At 41.0% G+C, this 22,422-nt stretch overlaps 1 protein-coding gene and 1 long non-coding RNA gene across 2 annotated transcripts in view; one reads left to right on the top strand and one right to left on the bottom strand.

The window, feature by feature from the left end:
• Nucleotides 1–22,422, bottom strand: part of DLEC1 (DLEC1 cilia and flagella associated protein) — a 2,498,134-nt gene that overhangs the window by 1,153,159 nt on the left and 1,322,553 nt on the right. The window contains exon 24 of the mRNA XM_044067561.1: nucleotides 5,045–5,212. Within this exon, the coding sequence (XP_043923496.1) occupies nucleotides 5,045–5,212 (168 nt within the window). The remainder of the gene's footprint in view (nucleotides 1–5,044; nucleotides 5,213–22,422) is intronic.
• LOC122798533 overlaps nucleotides 1–22,422 on the top strand; it is a 137,181-nt gene that overhangs the window by 94,111 nt on the left and 20,648 nt on the right. The gene's annotated exons all lie outside the window — the stretch shown is intronic.

Here is a 22,422-nt window from a genome sequence, read left to right as displayed (position 1 = left end):
CACATTCGTCTCATCCCTCAAAGAATGTAACTGGCATCCTCTAAAGTACCTCAGTCTTGATGATGCAGTTGAATTTTTTAATACTACCTTCCTGAGCATCCTTAATTACCATGCCCCCATAAGACTTTCCAGAATCAAAGCACAACCCTCCCCATGGCTACAGAAAACCACAAAGTCAGAAATGAAAAACAGGGATAAAGCCTGGGAGCACTGGCGCAAAACTAAAACCCCCTCAACTAGACATAAATTCCTAGAACTACGCAATAGTGTCAAAAAGCTAATAAAACAGGACAAATTCCAATACTATCAGTCTGCCCTAGACACCTCTCAACACAGCCCCAAACAATTCTGGTCCTCCATAAACTCCATCCTCCACCCAGGTAAAGTCAGTACCTTTCCTAACATCCCTCACTCTTCAGAAAATATTGCTACCTCATTCAGCACACACTTCACACAAACCATACTATCACTAGCTAAACAACACAACCCCTCTCCCCTCCAACCCACATCTTCAACTAGTAATCTCCCCACTGCCTTCTCTTTTTATCCTGTACCTACCTCCAACATAAAAAACTCTTAACTAAACTTAAGCCCACCAGATTAGCAGCAGACAACCTCCCAAGTGAATACTTACAAATCACAGCTGATGCTCTGGCCTACCCAGTATCCATCCTGATTAACCGATCTCTGTCAGAAAGTTACGTTCCCACACTGTGGAAAGTATCACATATAATTCCCCTCCAGAAAGGCGGACCCTCCACAGAACTAACCAATTACCGCCCCATAGCTATTCTCTCTCCACTCTCCAAAATACTAGAGAGATGCATACACTCTCAGGTCTCAGACTACCTCCTTACTAACAACCTCTTTTCCAATACTCAGCATGGTTTCCGACCAAACCATAGCACCACCACTGCCTTACTCTCCTTTACTAACACTATCCTTTAGCATAAAATCAATGGCTATCTCTCCTCTGCTACTTTCCTAGACCTATCTAAAGCATTTGACATGGTCCCACACAAACAACTTATCTCTGTCCTCAACAACCTATCCTTCTCACAATCAGTCACCAACTGGTTTCAGAGTTACTTGTCTGACCACCAACAATCCATTGTATGGCAAAATGACATATCTCCCCAACTACCTGTCTCCATAGGGGTTCCCCCAGGATCCATCCTTGGACCCCCACTCTTCTCTGTTTTCACCAATAATCTAGCCTCTGCCACCAAGCATGGCACACTCATACAATACGCAGATGACTCAACCATCATCTGCTCAGCCCAGTCCCTACCCAAACTGCAAAAAGTCACATTGGAAGCCTTTTCCTCTGTTGAAACTTGGTTATCCGATGCCCAATTAATACTCAACCCAAACAAAACTAAACTACTCATCTTCCACCCCACCAAACATACTCAAAACAACTCTCACTTTAACATCACAGCAAAAGACAACACCACTATATACCCAACTGAACACACCAAATTGCTAGGAGTGGAAATAGACAATAAACTAAAATTTGACATTCATATATCCTTGACCATAAAAAAGTCCACAAAAAAATAGGAGCACTATACAGAAATAAGCAACTTCTCACCAAAGCAGCAAAGATTTCAATAGCAAATTCCCACCTTATCTCCACCCTACTTTATGCCTGTCCAATATGTACCAACCTAAGGCAATGTGATCTAAACAAGCTAGAGACCTGCTACAACAAAATTGCCAAATTCGACACAGAGCCATCCTACCGTAGTCACCACTGTCTCTCACTTGCTGAACTGGGCTGGCTTGAACTCCCTCACCTCCTTCAATGGTATCAACTTTCACTCGTCCACAAACTAGTAAATCGTCCACTAAATGTCTCATCCCTCCAGAATCTACTCCAACCCTATCGCACCACCAGACCACTAAGATCCAGCAACAAAAATCACTTGCAGATCACTAAAGCCAATAACTCTGCTGGTGAAGCACTATTCTCTTGCACCATAGCCAAATTATGGAACTCCCTCCCATCCACAATTACCTCCGTACCATCATGCACCCACTTCAAAACTTTACTAAAAGTGCACCTAAAAACATGCTGGCTATGCCCTTGCAACTCCCACTCTAATATCACCCTCCCCATCCAACCACTACCTTTCTTTCCACTCCACTAACTACTTTGATTATAGCAAGCTCAGATGCTCTTAAGCCAGTACTTATTATACAGCAGGAACTTCTTCTTGTAACATTTGTTAATGTCTATTATGTACTTCACAGATAAAGATTCTAGTTGTCTACTGATGTACTATGTTCTTCATCTGTAAATATGTTGTAAGTAATTGCTATGTAAATTGTTAATCGCTATGTAATCCAATGTAACTACTGTCTGTTTATTTTAACTGTGGAGCTTTTCTCCCCGGGCCTCCGCTGAAAATGGACCTACGTCCAGTCGGACACTCCCGATCAACAAATATAAATAAATAAATAAATACATAAATATTAAATGTGCCTTCTAAAACATTTGTAACTTCAATCAGTTCATCAGAGACACAGTCCCTTATTCCCTGTACCAGTCCAGCATCACAATTAATACTTGCGTTGTCACTTACGGTATTCATAAGTGCCAAGGTCATGTCCATCAGTTGTTCCGCCATCAAATCCTGCTCCTTTCATTCTTCAGTCTGGCCCTCTGAGCTACATAGTCTCTGTAAGTTTTCCCCGAAAAATGGGGCTGCTGTTTTTTATTTTTTAGTCTTTTGGACTGTCTCACTCCATTGTCGACCTGGTTGAGCTGCTGAGGATGCGTACATTGCCGTTGATGTAATCTCGTTCCTGACATCACTTCTTCCGCCTCAGCTGCCTTGCTATTGGTTCTTTCATGACCGTTGGCAAGGGAACCTGCTGAAAATGGATATGCCTTCTTTTTGGCACACTTGTTCATGTCCCTCTTGATTTTATTCATCTTTCTTACAAATATTGTGGCACAAACACTGCCTACAGTACTAAATACATTGGTATAATTGATTTTATACCACTCAAAGGACAAAGCCTGAATTTTTTTGTTCTTTTCCTCCAGTTCTCTTGATAATTTGTCCATAGCTTGGATGTTGTATTTTACCATTAACTTTAATAATTCAATACCCATCCGATCAAATAAGCTGTGCAAATCATTAAGTAGATCAGGACTAGCTTCCACTCTGTTGAGATATTTCCATATCTGTAACCCACATGGTATTTGCTCCAACTCGATGTTTCTTTCCAGATATGCTATCTCCATCTGGAGTTTCTTAAAAGCCAGCATATCTTTTTCGAATACCTTCAATTTCTCCACCAAGGTCAAGGATTCCTGTTGGATGGTGCCACTACATCTCCTTTCAAAATGAAAGTCAAAGCCATTATATTTCCAGCTTACTGGTTCATTATTGAAACTGACATTGTCTTTATTACTCAAATTCTCCCCCTGGCTTGAATTTGAGTCACGAACAACCTGAACCACCTGTTCAGGTTGAGAATGTTGTGTTGGCTGGGTCAAAGGGTAGCCCAAGCTACCAAACATATTGCTCGAGCTAATTGTTTTGCCAATCAAAGTTTTTATCTGATTAGCATGGACAGCTAATTGCTGATTAATTTGCTGCAAAAGCTCCATAAGCTCACCATTAGAGAGTGACCCTTCCATAGCTGTGCCACACCAGTTATACAAACTTCTTCTCAAACAAAAAACTGTAGAGCCAAAAAAGTACAGCACAGCACTGAAAAGTATAACCTTTAATAAGAGTTAAGTGCTTTCTTCCCACTTCATAGGGACTTCCTCAGAACAATCTATACATCCCCACCCGGCCCTTATATAGCACATCGTTAAAACAATTATCCAATGAATTGTGCAAACAATTTTAGTTGACATCATTTAAAGCATAATTAATACATTAAAAATTGTATTTGAACAAATGCATAATATATATGCACTAAAATATATATTTATATACATATGTGAGCATATGTTGTATCCTAAATTTTTTTTTACATTTTAAAACAAAAGTAATAGGAGTGGCTTCATTAATGCCTGGGTACTCTGTTGCATTTAAACGCAACTGCCATTTTAACTCACAGATATCTAAATGTATTTCCGGACTTCTTCCCTGAGGATCCTTAATAATTTGCTGAATTACCAAAAACTTAAATTGGTGACCAGTATACTCTCTAATATGCCTACATAAGGCAATGGTCATCCTACCATGTCTAATGTCCAGTAAATGTTCAGCAATTCTATTCTTGAAATACCTGATTGCTTTTCCTACATAAAATATAGGACATTGCTGACACTTGGCCACAAAACAGAGTTCATCCCTGACCCTATTGAAATGAAACCTTGACAACTGGATGAGAAATCGTAAATTTACTCCCAGTCTGGCCCCATTATTATCCTAACACATCCCACACACAAATCCATTAGTTACCTCCCTACTAACATACCCTTCGTATAGTCGCCCATGATTCTCAGGATCCTGATAGGTTTGTGGTGAGCAGATAGGCTTGTAAGGGCCCTAGTGGTAGTTATCCTAATAAACCCATGAGCCTATGAACCTATGAAGTCTGAAGCTATGATTCCCTCTCATCCAAGGTGCAGTGATCTCAGAGTTAGTATGTGCATTTAGCAGTCTTACATGTCAGAGGGTGTAGGGGGGGAGAAGCCTCTGGTTCAAAAATGTTGTAATGGTGCAATAGCGAATTTTGAATTTTTTTCAATCAAAGTCTTTATTTTTAGACTTAAAGAATCTGCAATTTATGGTCTCGATCTTGAGTAGGAAGATAGGCTGCATCTCATCACCAGTAAAGAAACAAGCAGAGTTGCAGACTGCCAATGTTGTCTATAGTTACTTGGCTATATAATCCAACCAGACACTTTGAAAACAGAGATAAAGACGTAGTCTTGGTGTTCAGCTTAATAATAAACTAAATAGTACCAGTTTTTTTATATTTGCACATTTCCTTTCCCACTCAAATAAATCATACACAGTGAAAAAAATGTACAAGCAAAAGGGAAAAAAGAGCAAAAAAAAAAACTTACCAATTGATTTGTTGCCCTGATGGGGCACTAAAATATTCAACTTCAAAAGAGAATGAGGCTGATATTGCTGAATGATTGGTGAGTATTAACTGACGGGTTACCGAGGCACTAAGAGGGACTTCAGATCCAAAGTCTAAAAGCAGCTCTGAAGAAGATGCTTGTACTTCACTATAAATTACACAAGAAAAGACTATATAAACAAAGAGTCTTTAACACATTATTATGTACCAAATGCATTTATGTTTCTACTACTCATTTACCATAAGCATCCTTTTGACATCATACAATTTACACTGTAGTAAGAATGCTGAATGATAGTTAAGTACAATTTTCACTGCAAAATATGTATAAGGCTTGTAAATAAAAAATAAAACAAAAAAAATACAATTTCTTATTCACTGCAACATCTTAGATTCATTCAGTGCTGTGTCCTGATTACAAAGAACCTTTGCGGATGTTTGGCTTTAGGATATTGATAGTAGCTGGTTAAAAAATGCACATGGCACAGCCCACAGGGAATGCTTGTTAGATGCTGCTCATGAACCTTCCACAGTAACTTTGGCTGTCTCATGTCCTCAGTCCTACCAAAATGTAACAATACAAAAAAAGGCGGTGAGAGTAGAGGATGTCTAATATCATCAGTCTTTAATATCCCATGATCCTATGAATTTTTACATCTTACTTTGTATTTAAACACAACTGATTCTACTGCATCTTTTTATCCTAGTGTATTGTGAATTAAGACAGAATCTGAGCTTCCACATTTTATTTTGAGCTCAGTTACAATGTAATACATTTCTCTCCAATTACAATACATCCCGAAAGTCACCCAGAAGTATCCTATTCTTTCATTTTTTTATATATAGCCATTTATGTTTCAACTGCGACTATTCATGAAGGGTTCTGCAGTAAAACAAACTTGCTTAATACCTAACAGGTTATAACACAGCCTGCCTATCAAAGTTAAGTGACTACATATAATGTCCTTATCCCCTTTTACAGGGTATCTCATATATAGTGGCACTGTTCTTACTGCAGTTCTCAAAATGGAAGCATTTATAGGATCATAGGAAGTTACTAGGCTATTGGCCCTGAGGCCCTTATAAGCCTAGCCAAGAGTTTAGCCCATGCATAGACAAATCAGCACCCAATACCCCTGTCCAGCAGGGACATGGGTGGAATCCCAGGGATGTATTTTCTATTTCTCATCCAGTTATCCAGATTGCGCTTAAAAAGGGGTAAAGAGGTACTCTGCTTGACATGGAGAGAGAGAGTCTATTCCATAGATGGGGGAGTGTCTGGGACACAAATCTGTCATGACAGCAAGTCCTATTGATGTCACAGATCAGGTCGAGGCCACTTGTGCGGGACACTCGAGTGGAGCTTGACTTGCGGATATGCAGCAGTTCCATCAAGGCTGGGTCCAAGATCACCTTGTATGCCAGACAGAGGTCACCTCTGAGGAGTCTGTATAAAACAGAGTAGAGGGATAGGGCTTTTAGCCTTTCTGTGTATGGTAGATTTTTGAGGCCCTGGATTCTCCTGGTGAGGAACCTCTGTGGTCTCTCCAGCTGCTGCATGTGCTTTGCGAGGTACATGCCGAAAGGAGAGTTGTACTCAGTAATGGGCCTTATAATGGAAGAAAACAGGGATGTTATGACCTTCTTGTCCCTGGATGAGATACCCTTATTTATGAGGTGGGCCATGTAAAAACTTTCCATATAATGGAAGCAACGTGGTGGTCAAAAGTCAGGCTGCTATCAGTCTGGGTGCCCAAATCCCTCATGACTGACTGCATGCTTAGAACATTATTATTAATGTGATAATTTGTGGGGACATCTCTCTCCCCAAAGGGGATGATGATGCATTTTTTGTATTCAGCTTGAGGCCATGTTTCTGGCACCAGTCATTTGTTTGGGTGAGACCCTCTTGGAGGATGTCCATGTCACTAGGGGAATTGATGACAGCTTCCAACTTGCAGTCATCTGCAAACCTGGTCAGCCATAGTCCACTGGTTTTGGCCTGTACTTCAGAAAAGTATATCCCAAATAACAGAGGCCCCAAGACTGAACCCTGGGGTATGCTACTCGATATGAGGCTACTGCTTGAGGTGGCTTCCCCTATTTTGACTAGGTGTGTTCTATCAATGAACCAGTTGGCTACCCATCTGGTAACATACGGATTGGTGCATAGTTGAGAGAGTTTATCTATTATGCCTGAGTGGGGAATAGTGTCAAAGGCTTTAGCCAGGTCAAGGTAGGTGGTGTGCACTGTCTTCCCCTCATCCATGGCTTTGGTGACTGTCTCAAAAAAGTTTACCAAATTTAACAGACATGACCTCCCCTTGAAGCCAAACTGTGTGGGATCAAGTTTTTGGAGGTTGCCAATGTCCTTGTTAATGAGGTCCATGATAATCCGTTCCATGGCCTGGCAGATCAGGCTAGTTAGGCTGATGGGTCTATAATTTCCCGAATCAGTGGATGCTCCACCTTTGTGTAAAGGGATGACAGCGGCTGTTCTCCACTCAGCTGGGACAAAACCAGTACTCAGGCTTTGGTTGAATAGGGAGCCTAATGATGCTGCAAGTTCCTGCCTGAGTTCATGTAGGATGCAGCCTGGGATGTTATCAGGTCCCATGGAGACTGTATTTTTTGCCTTTGAGAGAGGAGTGATGACCTGATCCCTAGATATAAGGGGGAAGGGGGCAGGTACTGGGAATGTCTTGATTTACTAATGGGAGGGACAGAGGGGTGAAATTTTCACTGAATTCATCAGCCAGAAAGTTTGCTATATCTACGGCATTTGTATATGTAGTGCCCTTGACCATCAGTTCTGAACAGATCTGAGTGCTACCTTTGAGATTACGGACATATGTGAAGAAGGCCTTATGATTATCTCCAGTAGATGTGGCCAATTTGGACTCAAATTTTGCTTTGAAGGATTTCAACTGTGCTCTTATTTGCTTGTTTAGGCTAAGGAGAGATTGCTTCCAATTGGGCAACTGGTCATTCTTGGTCCTGGGTAGCAATTTTTGCCTTTTGTTATAGAGTTTATTTATTGCAGATGTCCACCAGACAGGTTTACTCTTCCTTGCAGAGGATGATTTAGTCCTGTCAAGTATTCCTGACTCCATGCATCTATATAAATGTTCGTAAATTAATTTCATATAGTTTTGGCTACTGGTGCCAGTTCCTAGAGAGGGGAAGGGGGTTGTTACACTGTCTATGCCATCCCTCAGGAAGCTGTAATCAGCTTTGGAGAAGTTTTTTTGATTTACCGTAGCTACAGGGGGGGTCGGAGAAATGGTGACTTTGAACGTGACTGCTTTATGGTTGGAACTTACAAGGGAGGATAATACTGCAGAAGATGCTGCAGTGGTTACTCATGTTGGTTAATACCAAGTCCAAGATATTGTCACCTCTTGTCGGGGTATCGACTAGCTGTTCCAAAGCATTTGCATTGACAAAATCATGGAATCTCTGTGCATTTCTGTTCTGGCAAGAATACTTCTTCCAGTCTATGTTTGGGTAGTTAAAGTCACCCAGCATAAGGGTAAAGGGTGGAATCTTGATAGAGTTGAAGAGGTCTAGATAGGCAGTTTGGGCATCTTGGGTCAGATTTGGGGGCCAGAAGCTAGCTATGATTTGTATAACGACAACTTGTCAATAGTTAACTGCACCTGGAGTGTCTCCTGTGCATCATACTGTTTGACCAGAGTGGAGGCGTGTATGTCTTTAATATATATTAAAACTCCGCCTCTTTTGGCTTTACTGCTCACAGTTTGGGGTCTGAATATATGATAGGATGAGTAACCAGGTAAGGCTGGGGTGATCTCTGCAGCTTTGAACTAGGCTGTCCTGAGGTCTGAAAACTTGCCAAGCTCTATGTAGTATTATACTCATTCCTTCAGTTCCCACCAGGAATTCTTCTCTGCACCTTCTTCCCTTGGGAGTGGCATGTACTTCACAATAACCAAACACCTCCAGAACCCACCTATCACTTCACATAGTTAACAGTGTGGCTGGATCAACACCTCAACATCCAACACCACTTAGAAGTAATTAAAGCTAAAATTACTTCACTCCTTAGCAAAGAAATCCTCTCCTTTTCTATTACCACAAGGAAGAGTAGTAACTGATAAATGTGTACCCCCTGCCCAAATTGAATGCAGACTAATTAATTGCTCCTACCTCAAAAAAGAAACTCATAGCTCTACAAACTACAGCTAGCAATATATGTAGGTTCACTACCCTTGCCCCAAAATAGAATAACATTGCCTTATTTTCGCAAAAGCTAAATTACTTCCAATACCACATAGATTTAAACTACTTTTAAGTTCACAAATATTTAAATTAAACTAGTAAATCTGGTATCTTTCCCAGCTTTCTGCCAGTTGTCTAACCCAGCATATCTGTAACTATATCCTCCGGTCGCCCCTAGCTTCCATAACTTTCACTCAACCAGAACTAAACTGCGCTGAACACTTTTCTGTTATGGGATCACAAACACAAAACTAACTACCCAGTTCCCTACATTATGGGTTAACCTTTCAAAGAAGTCAATTAAAAAATTAAAATCACTTTTAAAACAATGACATAAATCAACTTGATGACCTCAAAAAAAAAAAAAAAAAAAAAAGTTTTCCACTCTTCCTCATAAAATATTACCAAGAGAATATTCTCCTGACACATCCTATACTCAGTAAGAAATGTTTCTGTTGTTTATTACTTTTAGCTATTTTTGTCTTTTTATTTACCTTTTTATCGACCAATTGCAAATATTGTAAAATTCTGTTAATACTTTTGTGTTACAATACCCCTTACTTCTTTAAGTGTATCATATGGTATACCATATGGCGGACTCCAAGTCAAAATGCCGACCAGTCATGAGTGGAGTCCCACAGGGATCGGTCCTGGGTCCTCTCCTGTTTGGCATCTACTTATCAGAAGTTTAGGCCAACATGGAGGGACTCTGGCTGACCAAGTTTGCAGACAACTGCAAGCTGGGAGCTTATTAACTCTCCAAGTGATGTAGATGTCCTACAGAAAGGTCTCACTGAGACCAATGACTGGTGTCGAAACCATGGCCTTAAGCTTAATGCTAAAAAATGCGTCACCATCCCCTTTATGAAAAACTAATTTCCCACTAATTACCACATAAATGGGAGCTCACTGAACACTGAAGGCATTATAAGAGTTCTGAGGACACAGGTTGACAGCAACCTCTCCTTCGACCATCACATGCCACTGTGTTCAGAAAGTCCTTCTATGTGGCACATCTCATTACCAAGGGTTTTGCATCCAGGAAGAAAGAGGTCATCATCTCTCTCTACTCTTCCCTCATTAGGGCAATCATCAAGTATAATGCCCCATTTGGCATGTACCTCACTAGACACATCCAACAGCTGGAAAGGTCACAAAACTACCTCACAAAGAGGATCCTAGGCCTTAAACACATGTCCTACATGGACAGACTCAGAAAACTCCAGCTATTCTCTTTCTCATATCATCCACTAAGAGGCAATCTCTGCTTGACTTACAAAGCCATGTCTGACCCAGATCTGTTAGAAATGCTACATCTAAAGAAATCCAAATCTCTCCGCATCACATGCTCCAGAGTCCTCAACCTCATTATTACAATCAACAGAACATGCTGGAGGGACAGGTTCATAACCCAGAGACTGCCCATGCTCTGGAATAGACTTCCCATACATGTCAAGTAGAGTACCTCACTGGCCCTCTTCAAGAGAAATCTTGATGAGTGGATGAGAAATAGAAAGTTCACCCCGGGGATCACTCCAGTGGCTCTACTTGATAGAGGAACTGGGAACTAACGTCGGGCGGCATGATGCCAGGGCACTTTTATGGGCTAGGCTTGTAAAGGCTCCAGGGCTATTAGCCTAGTCTACACCTATGAACCTATTAACCTATGTACAGCTTTGTGAACATTGCTTAGTGTATTCTACTATCTGACTACTAACTCACTCGTAACCTAACATATTCTTGTGAGTTTAGAATTACTGTAGGACTAATTTTATTGCAGTACGCCCCAGACGGAACCTGAAATGGTCCAGAAGGATTAGTACTCTGCCCTGGTTAACAAAATGAAGTAAAATATACAGTGAAAGGGGCAGTACTTTACATGCTAAAAGATAAATGTTGATTGGACTAGGACTAGTAGACCAGTCATTTTCTTGGGAAGTTCATTTTAGAATGTATATCTTAATTTAAAAATCTGAGAAAGGAAAACTATGGAGGATTAAGTGGCAACAACTGTACAAACTTAATGTATGTGACAAGTGACATCATGTACATGGGTGTAAAAATACACAGTACATCACTAAACTGTCCCCAGAGAATTGCCTTATATGGAATACATAAATTCTACTATGCAAAGAAATTATTAAAAAAATAAAAACTGCAAGAAATTTCATTTTAAAATAATGTCAATATATAATAGCAATATACTGTGTTGTGGATAATGTAGATTTACCCACTAATGGCACTTGGCTTTGCTTGGTCACACAGACTTCACCTTTACGATTAAAACCACACCAGCTCTGGGTAAACTCCGCCTCTTTTACACACAAGAGTTGACTCATTTTGCATTTCATTGTGCATTTATTTATTTATTCATTGATTTGTGGGTTGATTGGGTCCTAGTGAGTTTTTAGCTGCTACCCAAATCAAATGTATTATTACAGAGCCACAATTAATTAGGTAGACTATAGATCAGAAATGCAGCAGGATTAATAGTACAAGTTATAACATTTGGCAATATCAGTGCTGCTTATGAGAATATTTCAAAATTTCAGTAAGCAAATCATTAATACAAGTACATAAACTTGTGGAAGCAGAAACAGAAGTTATGTACTTACCATAACTTAGTATCTGTGTTGTCCAGTTTCATTATGCATCACGAATGGGTCTTCGGATCCATCCTCGGATCCAAGCCGGCCATTTATCAGACATACAATCCGAGCCTCCAATGCCTCCCTCTCCCACAATGCCTCATTCCCCAAAAAATCCTCAAATTGGGTTTGCTGCCCTAATAATAATGTGGACATCTCAAGATAAGCAGGAAAACAGAAACAAAAGTCCTACTGGAGTCCAAAGTAGGAGCCAGTGGGTTATTTAGTCCTCTAGGTTACTCTCAGCAGCACAAGGAATGGGGAAGGAGGCCGGGAAGTGATACATAATGAAATTAGACAACACAGATACCAAGTTATGGTAAGTACATAACTTCCAATCTGATGTTGTCCATTTCATTATGCATCACGAATGGGTCAGGGTCCCCAGCTATGCAAACCCTGGGAGGGTTTCAAGGAAGGATATGCCTGAGCACTGCAGAACCAAAGGATGCCCTGTTCCTGGAAATAATGTCTAACTTGTAATGAAGTATAAAGGTATGAGTTGTTGACCAAGTAGTTGCAGCACAGATCTCATCAACTGGAGTACTAGCAGAGAAGGCTGAAGAAGATGACATAGATCTAGTTGAGTGGGCTCTAAGTGGAGGGGGAAGTAATTTGTCTTGTTGGGAATACACCGTAGAGATACATTCCATAATCTACCTTGTCAAGGTAACCTTAGAGACTGTTTGTCCAAATCTGTTAGGTGAAAAGGCAATGAACAGTTGATCTGACTTTCTATGAGGCCTAGTCCTATGTAGGTAGAAGTGTAACTGTCTGTGAACGGCCAAAAAATGTAAGATATATTTGTCTTTGTTAGAATAATTAGGAAAGAACACAGGTAAATGAATGGTCTGATTCATGTTGACCTCCGAAGCAACCTTTGGAATGAAAGAAAGATTTATTCTGACTGCAACTCTATCCATGAAAAACATTATGTACAGAGGTTTAGAAGACAGAGTCTGCAATTCCGAAACTTTCTCTGCTGATGTGATAACCACAAGGAAGGCTGTCTTCCAAGACAAGTACTTCACCTCACAAGAACTAGCAGGTTTGAAGGGTTTTTGGGTGAGACCCTGTAAAACTAAAGTAAGATCCCAAGGTGGAGAAGGATCCTTGATTGGTGGCCTCAGATGAAAAACTCCTTTTAAGAATTTCTGACAAAGTTTGGAAGAAGACAGGACCAACTCCCTTCCCGACATGAAAATTAGTGATGGCCACAAGTTGTACATTAATTGTGCAGAAACTCGCTCTCTCATGAAAAAGAGAGCAGAAAAAACATGAGGATATCCAAGACTGAGGCAGAAAAGGGATCTATATTCCTCTGTGATTCCCAGATGGAAAACCTTTTCCATTTGCTACAATATACCTTCTTGGTAGATGTTTTTTGAGAAGTGAGAATAATATCACAATCAGGAGAGGGAACCCTGGACTTTACCAAAATTACTGGAAGTGGAAAAAACAAGTGGTTAGTTTGAGGGACCAGAGGTTGTGAATATGATATTCAGTTGGATGTAAAATGAGATCCTGTCTGGGATCCAATATCCATTGAGGATATTTGCTGTGAGACCGCAGAAAGAGGAAGCATACCTGATGAAGCCAATGGGGGGCAATGAGGATAAGACTGGTCTTTAACCTGCTGGCTTTCTGTAGAACTTTGGGTATCAGAGGGATTGCAGGAAAAGCATACAGGAGACCCGGGTGCCAATTGTGGACCACATCATCCCTGGGTGACTCCCCCTTCAGGGGGATCAGAGTGAAGTACCTGCTGTATTTATTGTTTAGGAGGGAGGCAAAAAGATCACAGCAAGGTTGGCTCCAGCGGCTGAAAATCTCATTTGCTATGAAATGGTTCAGAGACCACTTGTGAGGACTCAGGATTGACCTGCTCAATTTGTCTGCGAGAACATTGGATTTCCTCTGATGTGCATTGCAGTAAGAAAGCAGATTGAAGCAACTGGCCATTCCCAAAGTCTCATTACCTCTCTGCAGAGTGGGTAAGATCGCGATCCCCCCACTTGTTGATGTACCATACTACTGACATATTGTCCGTCAAGACTGCAATCATCCCCAGAGAGAGAGGCAGTCCTGAAAGGCTTGCGATGTGAGGAGGACCGCTCTCATCTCCAGGATGCTTATGTGCAATTTTGTCTCTGTGGGGGACCATTTGTCTTGGAGCATCCTTCCCTGAAAATGCCCCCCTCACCCCAATAGGGAGGCATCCTTGGTCACCATGGATGAAGGGGGAGTAAAGGGCCTGTCTAAATGAAGATCATCTGTGAGAATCCACCATAGCAGGTGATGTCTGCAAATTGGTGTAAGTTTAATCGGGGCTGATAATGGATGACATCAGATGGAGCATTGAACAGCCAGGGTCCACTGAAGAACTCTCACAAAAAACCTGGCTAGCGTCACCAGGAAGATGACAGCCACCATGGAGCCGAAGGCTATTAGAATTGAGTGATCTGAAGGAGATGGAGTATCTAGTAGGCATTGTACTTGCTGTCTGATAGATGATATCCGATGTGTGGGAAGAGCTGCAATCTGCATTGTCTTGTTCAACTGTGTCCCGAAGAATTCTATTTCTTGAATCAGGGCCAACTTGGATTTGACCATGTTATCATGATTCCCAGGTGAAAAAAACAGGTGAAACATCACCTGGATTACCTGGAACAGTTGATGCCTTCTGGATGCCTTCAGGAGCCAATCGTCCAGGTAGAGAAACACCTGGAAACCTTGCAGATGGAGGTGTGCTGTGACTACTGCCATGCATTTGGTGAGCACCCGGGGGGGGGGGGGCTGTGGTGAGACCAAAGGGCAGAGCTCTGAATTGGTAATGATCGGCCCCCAGCCAGAAGCGTAGAAATCTCTTGGAGTGCCTGTCTATTTTGATATGATAGTACGCATCCTGGAGATCCACTGAGCACATCCAGTCATCCTTGTGCATTAGCGGCAGAATGGACTGTACCATAACTATGTGGAACTTTGTCTTCTTGAAAAACAAATTTAAACTGCTGATATCCAAGATGGGTCAGAGATCCACAGTCTTCTTATCACCAGAAAGAAGCATGAGTAAGTTCCACATTCTTGTTGTCCAGTTGGGACCTGCTGGATGACTCTTTTGTCTGGAAGTTTTTGCACTTCTACAAAGACATTCTCCCTCTGACTGGGTGGCACATCAGGGAGATGCTCTCCTGTGTGGGGAGGAGAAAGGGAAAAGGGAATATAGTAGCTTCTGGATCTAATGTTTAACAGCCAAGCATCATTTGTTATGTTCTGTCCAGACTGCTGGATGCAAGGATAGTCTGCCCCCGACTGCCTCAGAGTAGGCAGTACAGAGTAGGACAGTCAGACAATACTTTAGGAGCACTGAAAGGGCTTGTCAGAGAAGGGTTCCCTGAAGCTCTGGTTCTGTGGACCCCCTCTGCCCCTGGGGCAGCATCTACTATTAAATCCACTCCCTCTGCCCCTGGAAGAGGATTCTTCCTGCGAATCAGGGAAGGCCCCTTGGGATTTGCAGAACCACATCTTCTTCCCGGTCCATTGGGTCCTGAAAAGGTCCATTGGGGGGAAGAAAATGTAATTCCCGTAGCAAATAGAGTCTTGCCCTCCTGTTAGCTGTGTGTCAAAGTCTTCTTAACTGATGGTCTGAACAGGGAGGAATCATCATCAAAGGGGGCATTAATGAATGACGCTCTGAATCGGTCCGCAAATCCGCATAATCTCATCCAGGCATGTCGTCTAAGAGCTATGCCTGAACCACCACTTGAGAGATTCTCTCCATCGTGTGGAAGATTAGCCTCATCAAAGAGTTAGCAATAGAAGCCATGGTAGTCAGCTGTGGGGAGACCTTTTTAAAGGCTTCCTCTGACAGCGACTGCTCCAGAAATGTGGAAAGTTCCTTCACCAAGTCTCTCTGGAGGTGAGTGAAATGTGCCAGATAATTTAATGCTCTCAGAGAGAAAGTGGCTGAGGCATACACTCTCGTCCCTTATTGGTCCAAGGCCCGAGACTCTTTGTTTGGGGGGTGGACAGTAGAGTTCTGTTCAATGAGCTCTTTCTTGCTGGCTGCCAACACCATAATGGCATCAACTGGGACACCTTTACTCTAGAAGAGGCAATCCTGAGGGGGGGGCTAAGATACCTATTAGTGTGCTTCGGAATTGGTTTTATGGTATCAGGCTCCTTCCAAGCCCAGCAGGTGATAAGGTCAATAAGCTTGTCCACCAGTGGGGTCACCCAGGATGTAGATGGTCCGGTCCCGACTGCCTCCAGGAACATGGATTCCTCCACGGAAAGGTGTTGGGGAGGCCATCCACCCTTTTGTTTCAGAATTTGTAAGACCTCCAAAGGAGATATCATCGGGTGGAGATCAGGGGGACCCTTCCCCTTCATCAAAGTTGGTGTCCTCTGTTAAAGACTCCAAATGGGAGTCAATGTGCTTCTTCTTGCACCAGTGCTTTTGGGGGATTTCCTCCATGGGGTACTCAGGGAAAGACTCAGAAGACAGGGAAACCCTTTTTGCTAAGGGGTTGGCTGGAGGCTCTCTGGGATGGGTTGACAAGGGATCGGACAGATAGGAGCAAAGCCTTGATCCACAGAGGATTGGGAGGGGTCTGGTGGAGGAGGGACAATCTCAGGAGGAGTCAAGAAAGCCCTTTCTGCCACCAGGAATGCCATGGATGCCAGAGGAGTCTGTCTCCCCCCCCCCCTCCTCAGAGGCCAAAATCCCCAAGGAAGAGAGAGAGAGAGACAGACAGATGAAGCCACCCCAGGTTTAACACTGCCAGAAGGCACAGGACCTGAGCTGTCAAAGGTCGAGGGCCCCAAAGGAAGGGATGGCTCCACCAAGGACAAAGTAGGAGCCAATACCAACTCAGTAGACCCAAAGTCGATCCCTCAGATCCGGGACTGGCTCTGCTCTGACAAAATCAGAGCCGAGCCAGTCTGGGAATCTGCTGGAGCTGAGGAAAGGAACATCCCACGATCCGACACTGATCCACTCAAAATCACCAGGCCCTAAGACTCAGAAACCAAAGGGATTGGAGGAGGAGGTTGAAGAAATAGGGTTGGAGCTCTCATGGATCCTACTTGGGTCAGAGAAGGCAAAATCCCCAGCTGGATCTGGGCTTTGAGGAAACTCCTCATCATCTGATCTGTGTCTCAATGCAAGAGCCAAGAAGACCTAGAGGACAAAGAGGAATGTGTAGACAGCACTTGTGAAGCACCTTGCCTGGTGGTACGAGCTGGTGAGGGTGACTTGCCTCGGTGCGGAGTAAAACTCTGAGACTTATGCTCTGGGCGGGAGTGCTTTTGAGTCCACTCCAGAGAAGATTAACTACAAATTCTAATTACCTCTGATGGCTCCCAGAGGCTGCTCAGACCCGAGGCCACTGGATTCAACAGGATGGGAGGATGGGTTGGCATCAACTCCCTTAGATCCAGAGAGAAGCATGGAACTGAGGGATCCGAAGAAGATGGATCTGAATGTTTTCTCCTCTTTTCAGAGGAAGAAGCTGATGTCCCTGGGGAAGCAGAAGGGAGGGTTGCATCTTCTGAGGGGAGTCTGGACTCTAGAGAAGGGAAAAAGCCCTCTCAAGATGAGCTTGCTCCTCCTATAAACCAGGGTCTGGAACTAAAAGCCGAGCAAATACTGCAAGGCATATCCAAGTGCCCCTGGCCGAAGGAGTAAACAGACCTCTTGTGGGCATCAGACTGGGGAATCTTACACCTCTTAAACCCAGTGGATTTCTCAGGCTTATCTGATATAATTGTCAGGCACTCACACAATGCATGCACACACAGAAAGAAAGAAAGAACCAGTCACATACTACTACTAACAACTACACTAAACTAAGGATAGCGGGAAAGATTTTTTTTTTGGTTTAGAAGAGAAAGGAAAGAAAGGAAGTAAAGGGGGAAAAAAATACTACAAAAAAGGCCGGGAGGGACCTAACACCAGCAACCACTAGGATGGCATTTTAGGAGGGGAGGTGTAGAAGAAAGGAAAACTGATTACTAAATTACAAAGAAAAAAATAAGAAAAATCTGAGAAACAAGGAAAATATTACCATACAGGAGAGGCTCACAATCACATCTGGACTAAACAGCAGCAAACGAGAGCTGAGGGTTTGTTGGGGAGTGAAACATTATGGGAGAGGGAGGAGTTTGAGGCTCAGATCGTATGTCTGAGAAATGGCTGGATTGGATCTGAGGATGGATCCCAAGACCCATTTGTGATGCATAATGAAATGGATAACATCAGATCAGTGAATTATTCATGAAAAATCTAAAGCATTCACAGCTAGCAAGTTTCAGGAACAAAAAGAGACTAGATGATGCCTAAATGCTAAGTGGCCACAGATTTTGGTTCAGCAAGCAGTTGATTACATAGGTCAGGTCACTATTTAGCATATGCTCTCTTACCTAAACTCAGACTGAGCTGAGGTCTAGCAAGCAAAAAGCACAGTTGTGTAAATTAACGTACCATAACAGATGTTCAAATAGATCACTGTTGCAGTAGCCTTTGCTGTATGGGTTATATCCTGGCAGGGATATAATAAGCAGCCAGGATACAAAGCTTGAGGGCACCTTCTACATGCTATAACTGCTGAAGGGCTCAAGGAATGGCATATAAAGACAGTGGTTAGGGTACTAAACTTTCATTGCTTTATAGTGTGAAAGTAAGGGAGGCCTGATTGTAAGGTATACACTAATAACACAAATGTAATAAAATATCCACACCCTGGCAAAAAAAAAAAAAAAAACAAGACACAAAAAGGGGGTGGAGGGAGGTTATCCCTACTGCAACTCAAACATCTACCATTATGGTAAGTTAACATACACAACAATACCATGTTAATCATTAGGTCACTGTTGCAGTAGGCTAAACTGGATCAGAGCCCAGGAGTTCCTGGAGAGTATTTATGTATTTATTTATTTATTTATTTATTTATTTATTTTTTGACTGGGAAAATCCTATTGGGTATGATCCCTTTTTCAGTGACGGGCCAAGGAGAAAAGTTCCACATAAGTTTATAAGAAGTATGTCATTATATTGCATGAATGTTAAAGTAAAATAAAATGTATATTACATAGATGTCAGTGTAAAACAAAATGAATAAAAAGTTCAGCAGTACATATTTAATTTTCATGGCTGAATGTTTCTTTTCAAATGAGTAAGGTAGTTTAGTGTTAAAGAATGTGGTGGTTTGGTGTTAATGAAGGTGGTATGCAGAGATTAGGTTAAAAAGAAAAAGGTGAGGATCCAGGATGTGAAAGAGAGATGGGAACAGAGAAGGCACAGTTAAGAAAGTTGTGATCTAAGATATATAGTCGACAGGTAATGTTAGAGTGGAGGGAGCTTTAGTATGACAAGCATAAGCAGAGCTGTAAAGTGAGAAAGTTAGAGTGGGGGTAAGGTCTAGTGTGAAAACATATGTGTTTAGGAGTACAGTGAGAAGTGCATACAGGCACAGATAATGGGGTAGGTGTGAAAGGGATGAAGACAGAATGGGATGGAGCAAATCTGTGGGCAAGGGGGACAGGTAAGGGGAGTGGAATAGGAGGATGAAAAGCTACAGGTTCAATTAAGTTATGTTATGTTAGTAAATTAAAAAAGATAGATGGGACTTAGTCCTAACAAAACCTGGTCTGGACATGGAAAAATAATCGAAATTATAATGCTTTGTAAAGGTATGCACAGATAACCAAGTTGCTGTCTCTAGAATACTTATAGATTCTACCCCTTTCCAAAAAGCCACAGAAAAAGCCAAAGCTCTGGTAGAATGGGCTATGACCATGCCTGGAAGTGCCTGGTCATGGTGAGAATAAAAGAAAACAAAAGCATGAGGCAACCATTTGGAAATTATTGGATTTGACACCAATTGTCCCTTATTTCTTACATTTACAGGAAATAAACAGTTGATCCAAATCCCTAAAGGTTTTATTTCTGAAACCATGTAGTATTTGCATTATCTATGGACATCCAGAGTATGCAAAATTCTTTCTGCCTTATTCTTTAGATTTGAAAAAAGAGAGAAGGATTTGAAAGCTCGATCTAAATTTAATTCTGAGAACACTTTAGGTATAAATGAAAGATCTATTATCAGAGATATCCCGTACTTATGAAAAGTGAGACAGGGTTGACATTATAAGAGCTTGTAACTCAGATACAATTCTTGCAGAGGTAAAAGCAAAAAGCAACAGTGTCTTCCATATCAAGAACTTCAACTCAGCATGATGAGCTGGTTCAAATGGAAAAATTCTAAGTTTCTCTAGAACAAAATTGAGATCCCAAGATAGAGCTACCTTTCTTCTCAGTGGGTGGATTAGCCAAATTCCTTTCAAAAACTATTTGACCTGAGGTTGGGTAGAAAGGGGGAGATCCAAGGGCAGAAAAAAAGTGATGGCCAAGAGATGAATCTTGATAGAAGAAAAAGAAAGACCAGAGGATAATAACTTAAACAAATATGGCATTTATGTTATAAAGAACATTTGTCAAGTTAATGAAGTTATGAAATATACAAAAGTTAGTACCCACCCATTTAGGGCTTGTGTCTACTGTAAATATATAATATTAACAGAAAACAATTTTTATTTGTCCTATAACAGTGAAAACATATGAGAGTAGGTGTTTTGCAACTTGTGACATGACAGAAGGAGTATATCTGGCCATATGTATAAAATGTCAATCATTTTATGTTAATAAAACTAATTGTAAATTAAAAGAAATAATTTCTTCACATATTTCTGACATTAGAAAGAATAATGAGCAAAACACATTGTGGGAAGAGACTTAGATCATGGTTTTAAGTACGTAGTCTCAGAAATTGTTTCTTTGCATGTATATAGAGGATGGGATATTCAAAATAGAATGGAAAGGATAGATTATAAATGGATAAAAATACTGACAGTAGACTGTAGTCCAAGTCTTAATATTGCTATAAATATAAAATGTATACTGAAAGTGACATTTCTAAGGTGATTGTATCATTATATCTGTGTTTCATGTTTGGTATTTTATAGTTCTAACAATCATAATTATATTATTTTTTAAATGTTGGAGTATTATTTTAAATATAAGACTGCATTTAATGCAGGATCATATTTATTCATGTTGTATACATTTTGCATATTAACTTGATTTGAATATTTTAATGTACTACTGTAATGCTGTAATTATCTGATGAGTCTGCATATATTATGGTTTTTAATATGTACTGTGTGTTTACATTTTGTAATGTTTTTGTACATGATTACATCATACACTTATGTGTTTTGGATATTTTAAATGCGACCTGAATGTTTATTATAGGATAAATGTGATAAAGCTTTCGTGAAAGCTTACTATACTGTGTGGCTCATGAAAGCTTACTATACTGTGTGGCTATTAAATGTATCTGTGGTATTTATTAGATACTAAGAGTTTTAGGGGGAGAGAGACAGAGAAGCAGAGAGTATGAGAGAGACTGGGAGAGAGAGAGAGAGAGAAAGAGAGAGAGATGTGAGAAAGAATGGGGTGGGATGGCCAGAGAGAGTACGAGAGTGGAAGACAGAAAGAGAGTAAGAGAAGGAAAGAGAAAGAGGAGAGAGAGAGTGGGAGAGAAATAAGACAAATAAGAACAGGTTTTGCATCAACATGCATTTTCCATAGAATAAGAAATATGAAATTATAATGTTTCGCATTACTGACTGACTGCTTACTAATTTTATTTACAAAAAGTAGCAGTAACATGTTTTGCATTAATCTGCGTTTTCTAAACAATAATAACTATGGAAACATTAATTTCTTTGCATTTTTGACTGAGTGCAATCCTCAGTGACATACGCATCAGAAAATTAAATACTTTTTGAGGAACATGCAAAAGATATGAGGCAAAATCATGACTATTCTGTAAAATCTGGTGAGCTGAAAGCTATGAGAGCAGAATAGCAAGAACCTCTGCAGTGCATTCTAATGGTCTGCTGTAGAGGATTGCAGAATACAAATAGCCTTAGCAATGTAATTTAGTGGCATGCTGAAGCAGATTATGGCCAGGTGTCTGATCATACACAGTTTATGTATTCTCAAAATACAGATGTTAATACGTACACATTGCAAGTGAAGCAAAGCTCAAGAGGTGAACTTTGACACCCATTTTAGGAATACATAAACTGCATATGACTACATGGTAAGTTAATATATATCACTGCCCCTTGTGTATTTTCTATAAATTTTTAATATACTTTGTTTACTGACTGCTGATCATTAAAGATGCGCACCTTTACGGAAAACTTGCATGTGCTAGCTTTTTGGTGCTGGGTATACTACCAGCTCCTCTTTGGATTCTTCTGATACACATTACAGATGGTACAATTCTGTACTTGTTCAGTATGAGTTCATGCTATCTTTTCCTCTTTCTTTACACTTTCAGTTAACAGCAATGAGCCATACATTCTCTAAAGTATTTGTCTTCTCAATTTATTGGAA

The sequence above is a fragment of the Protopterus annectens genome, chromosome 3.part1 (assembly GCF_019279795.1).
Source record: "Protopterus annectens isolate FY-2018-M chromosome 3.part1, PAN1.0, whole genome shotgun sequence".
NCBI classification, from domain to species: domain Eukaryota; kingdom Metazoa; phylum Chordata; order Ceratodontiformes; family Protopteridae; genus Protopterus; species Protopterus annectens.
This window is presented reverse-complemented; position numbering and strand designations above follow the sequence as displayed.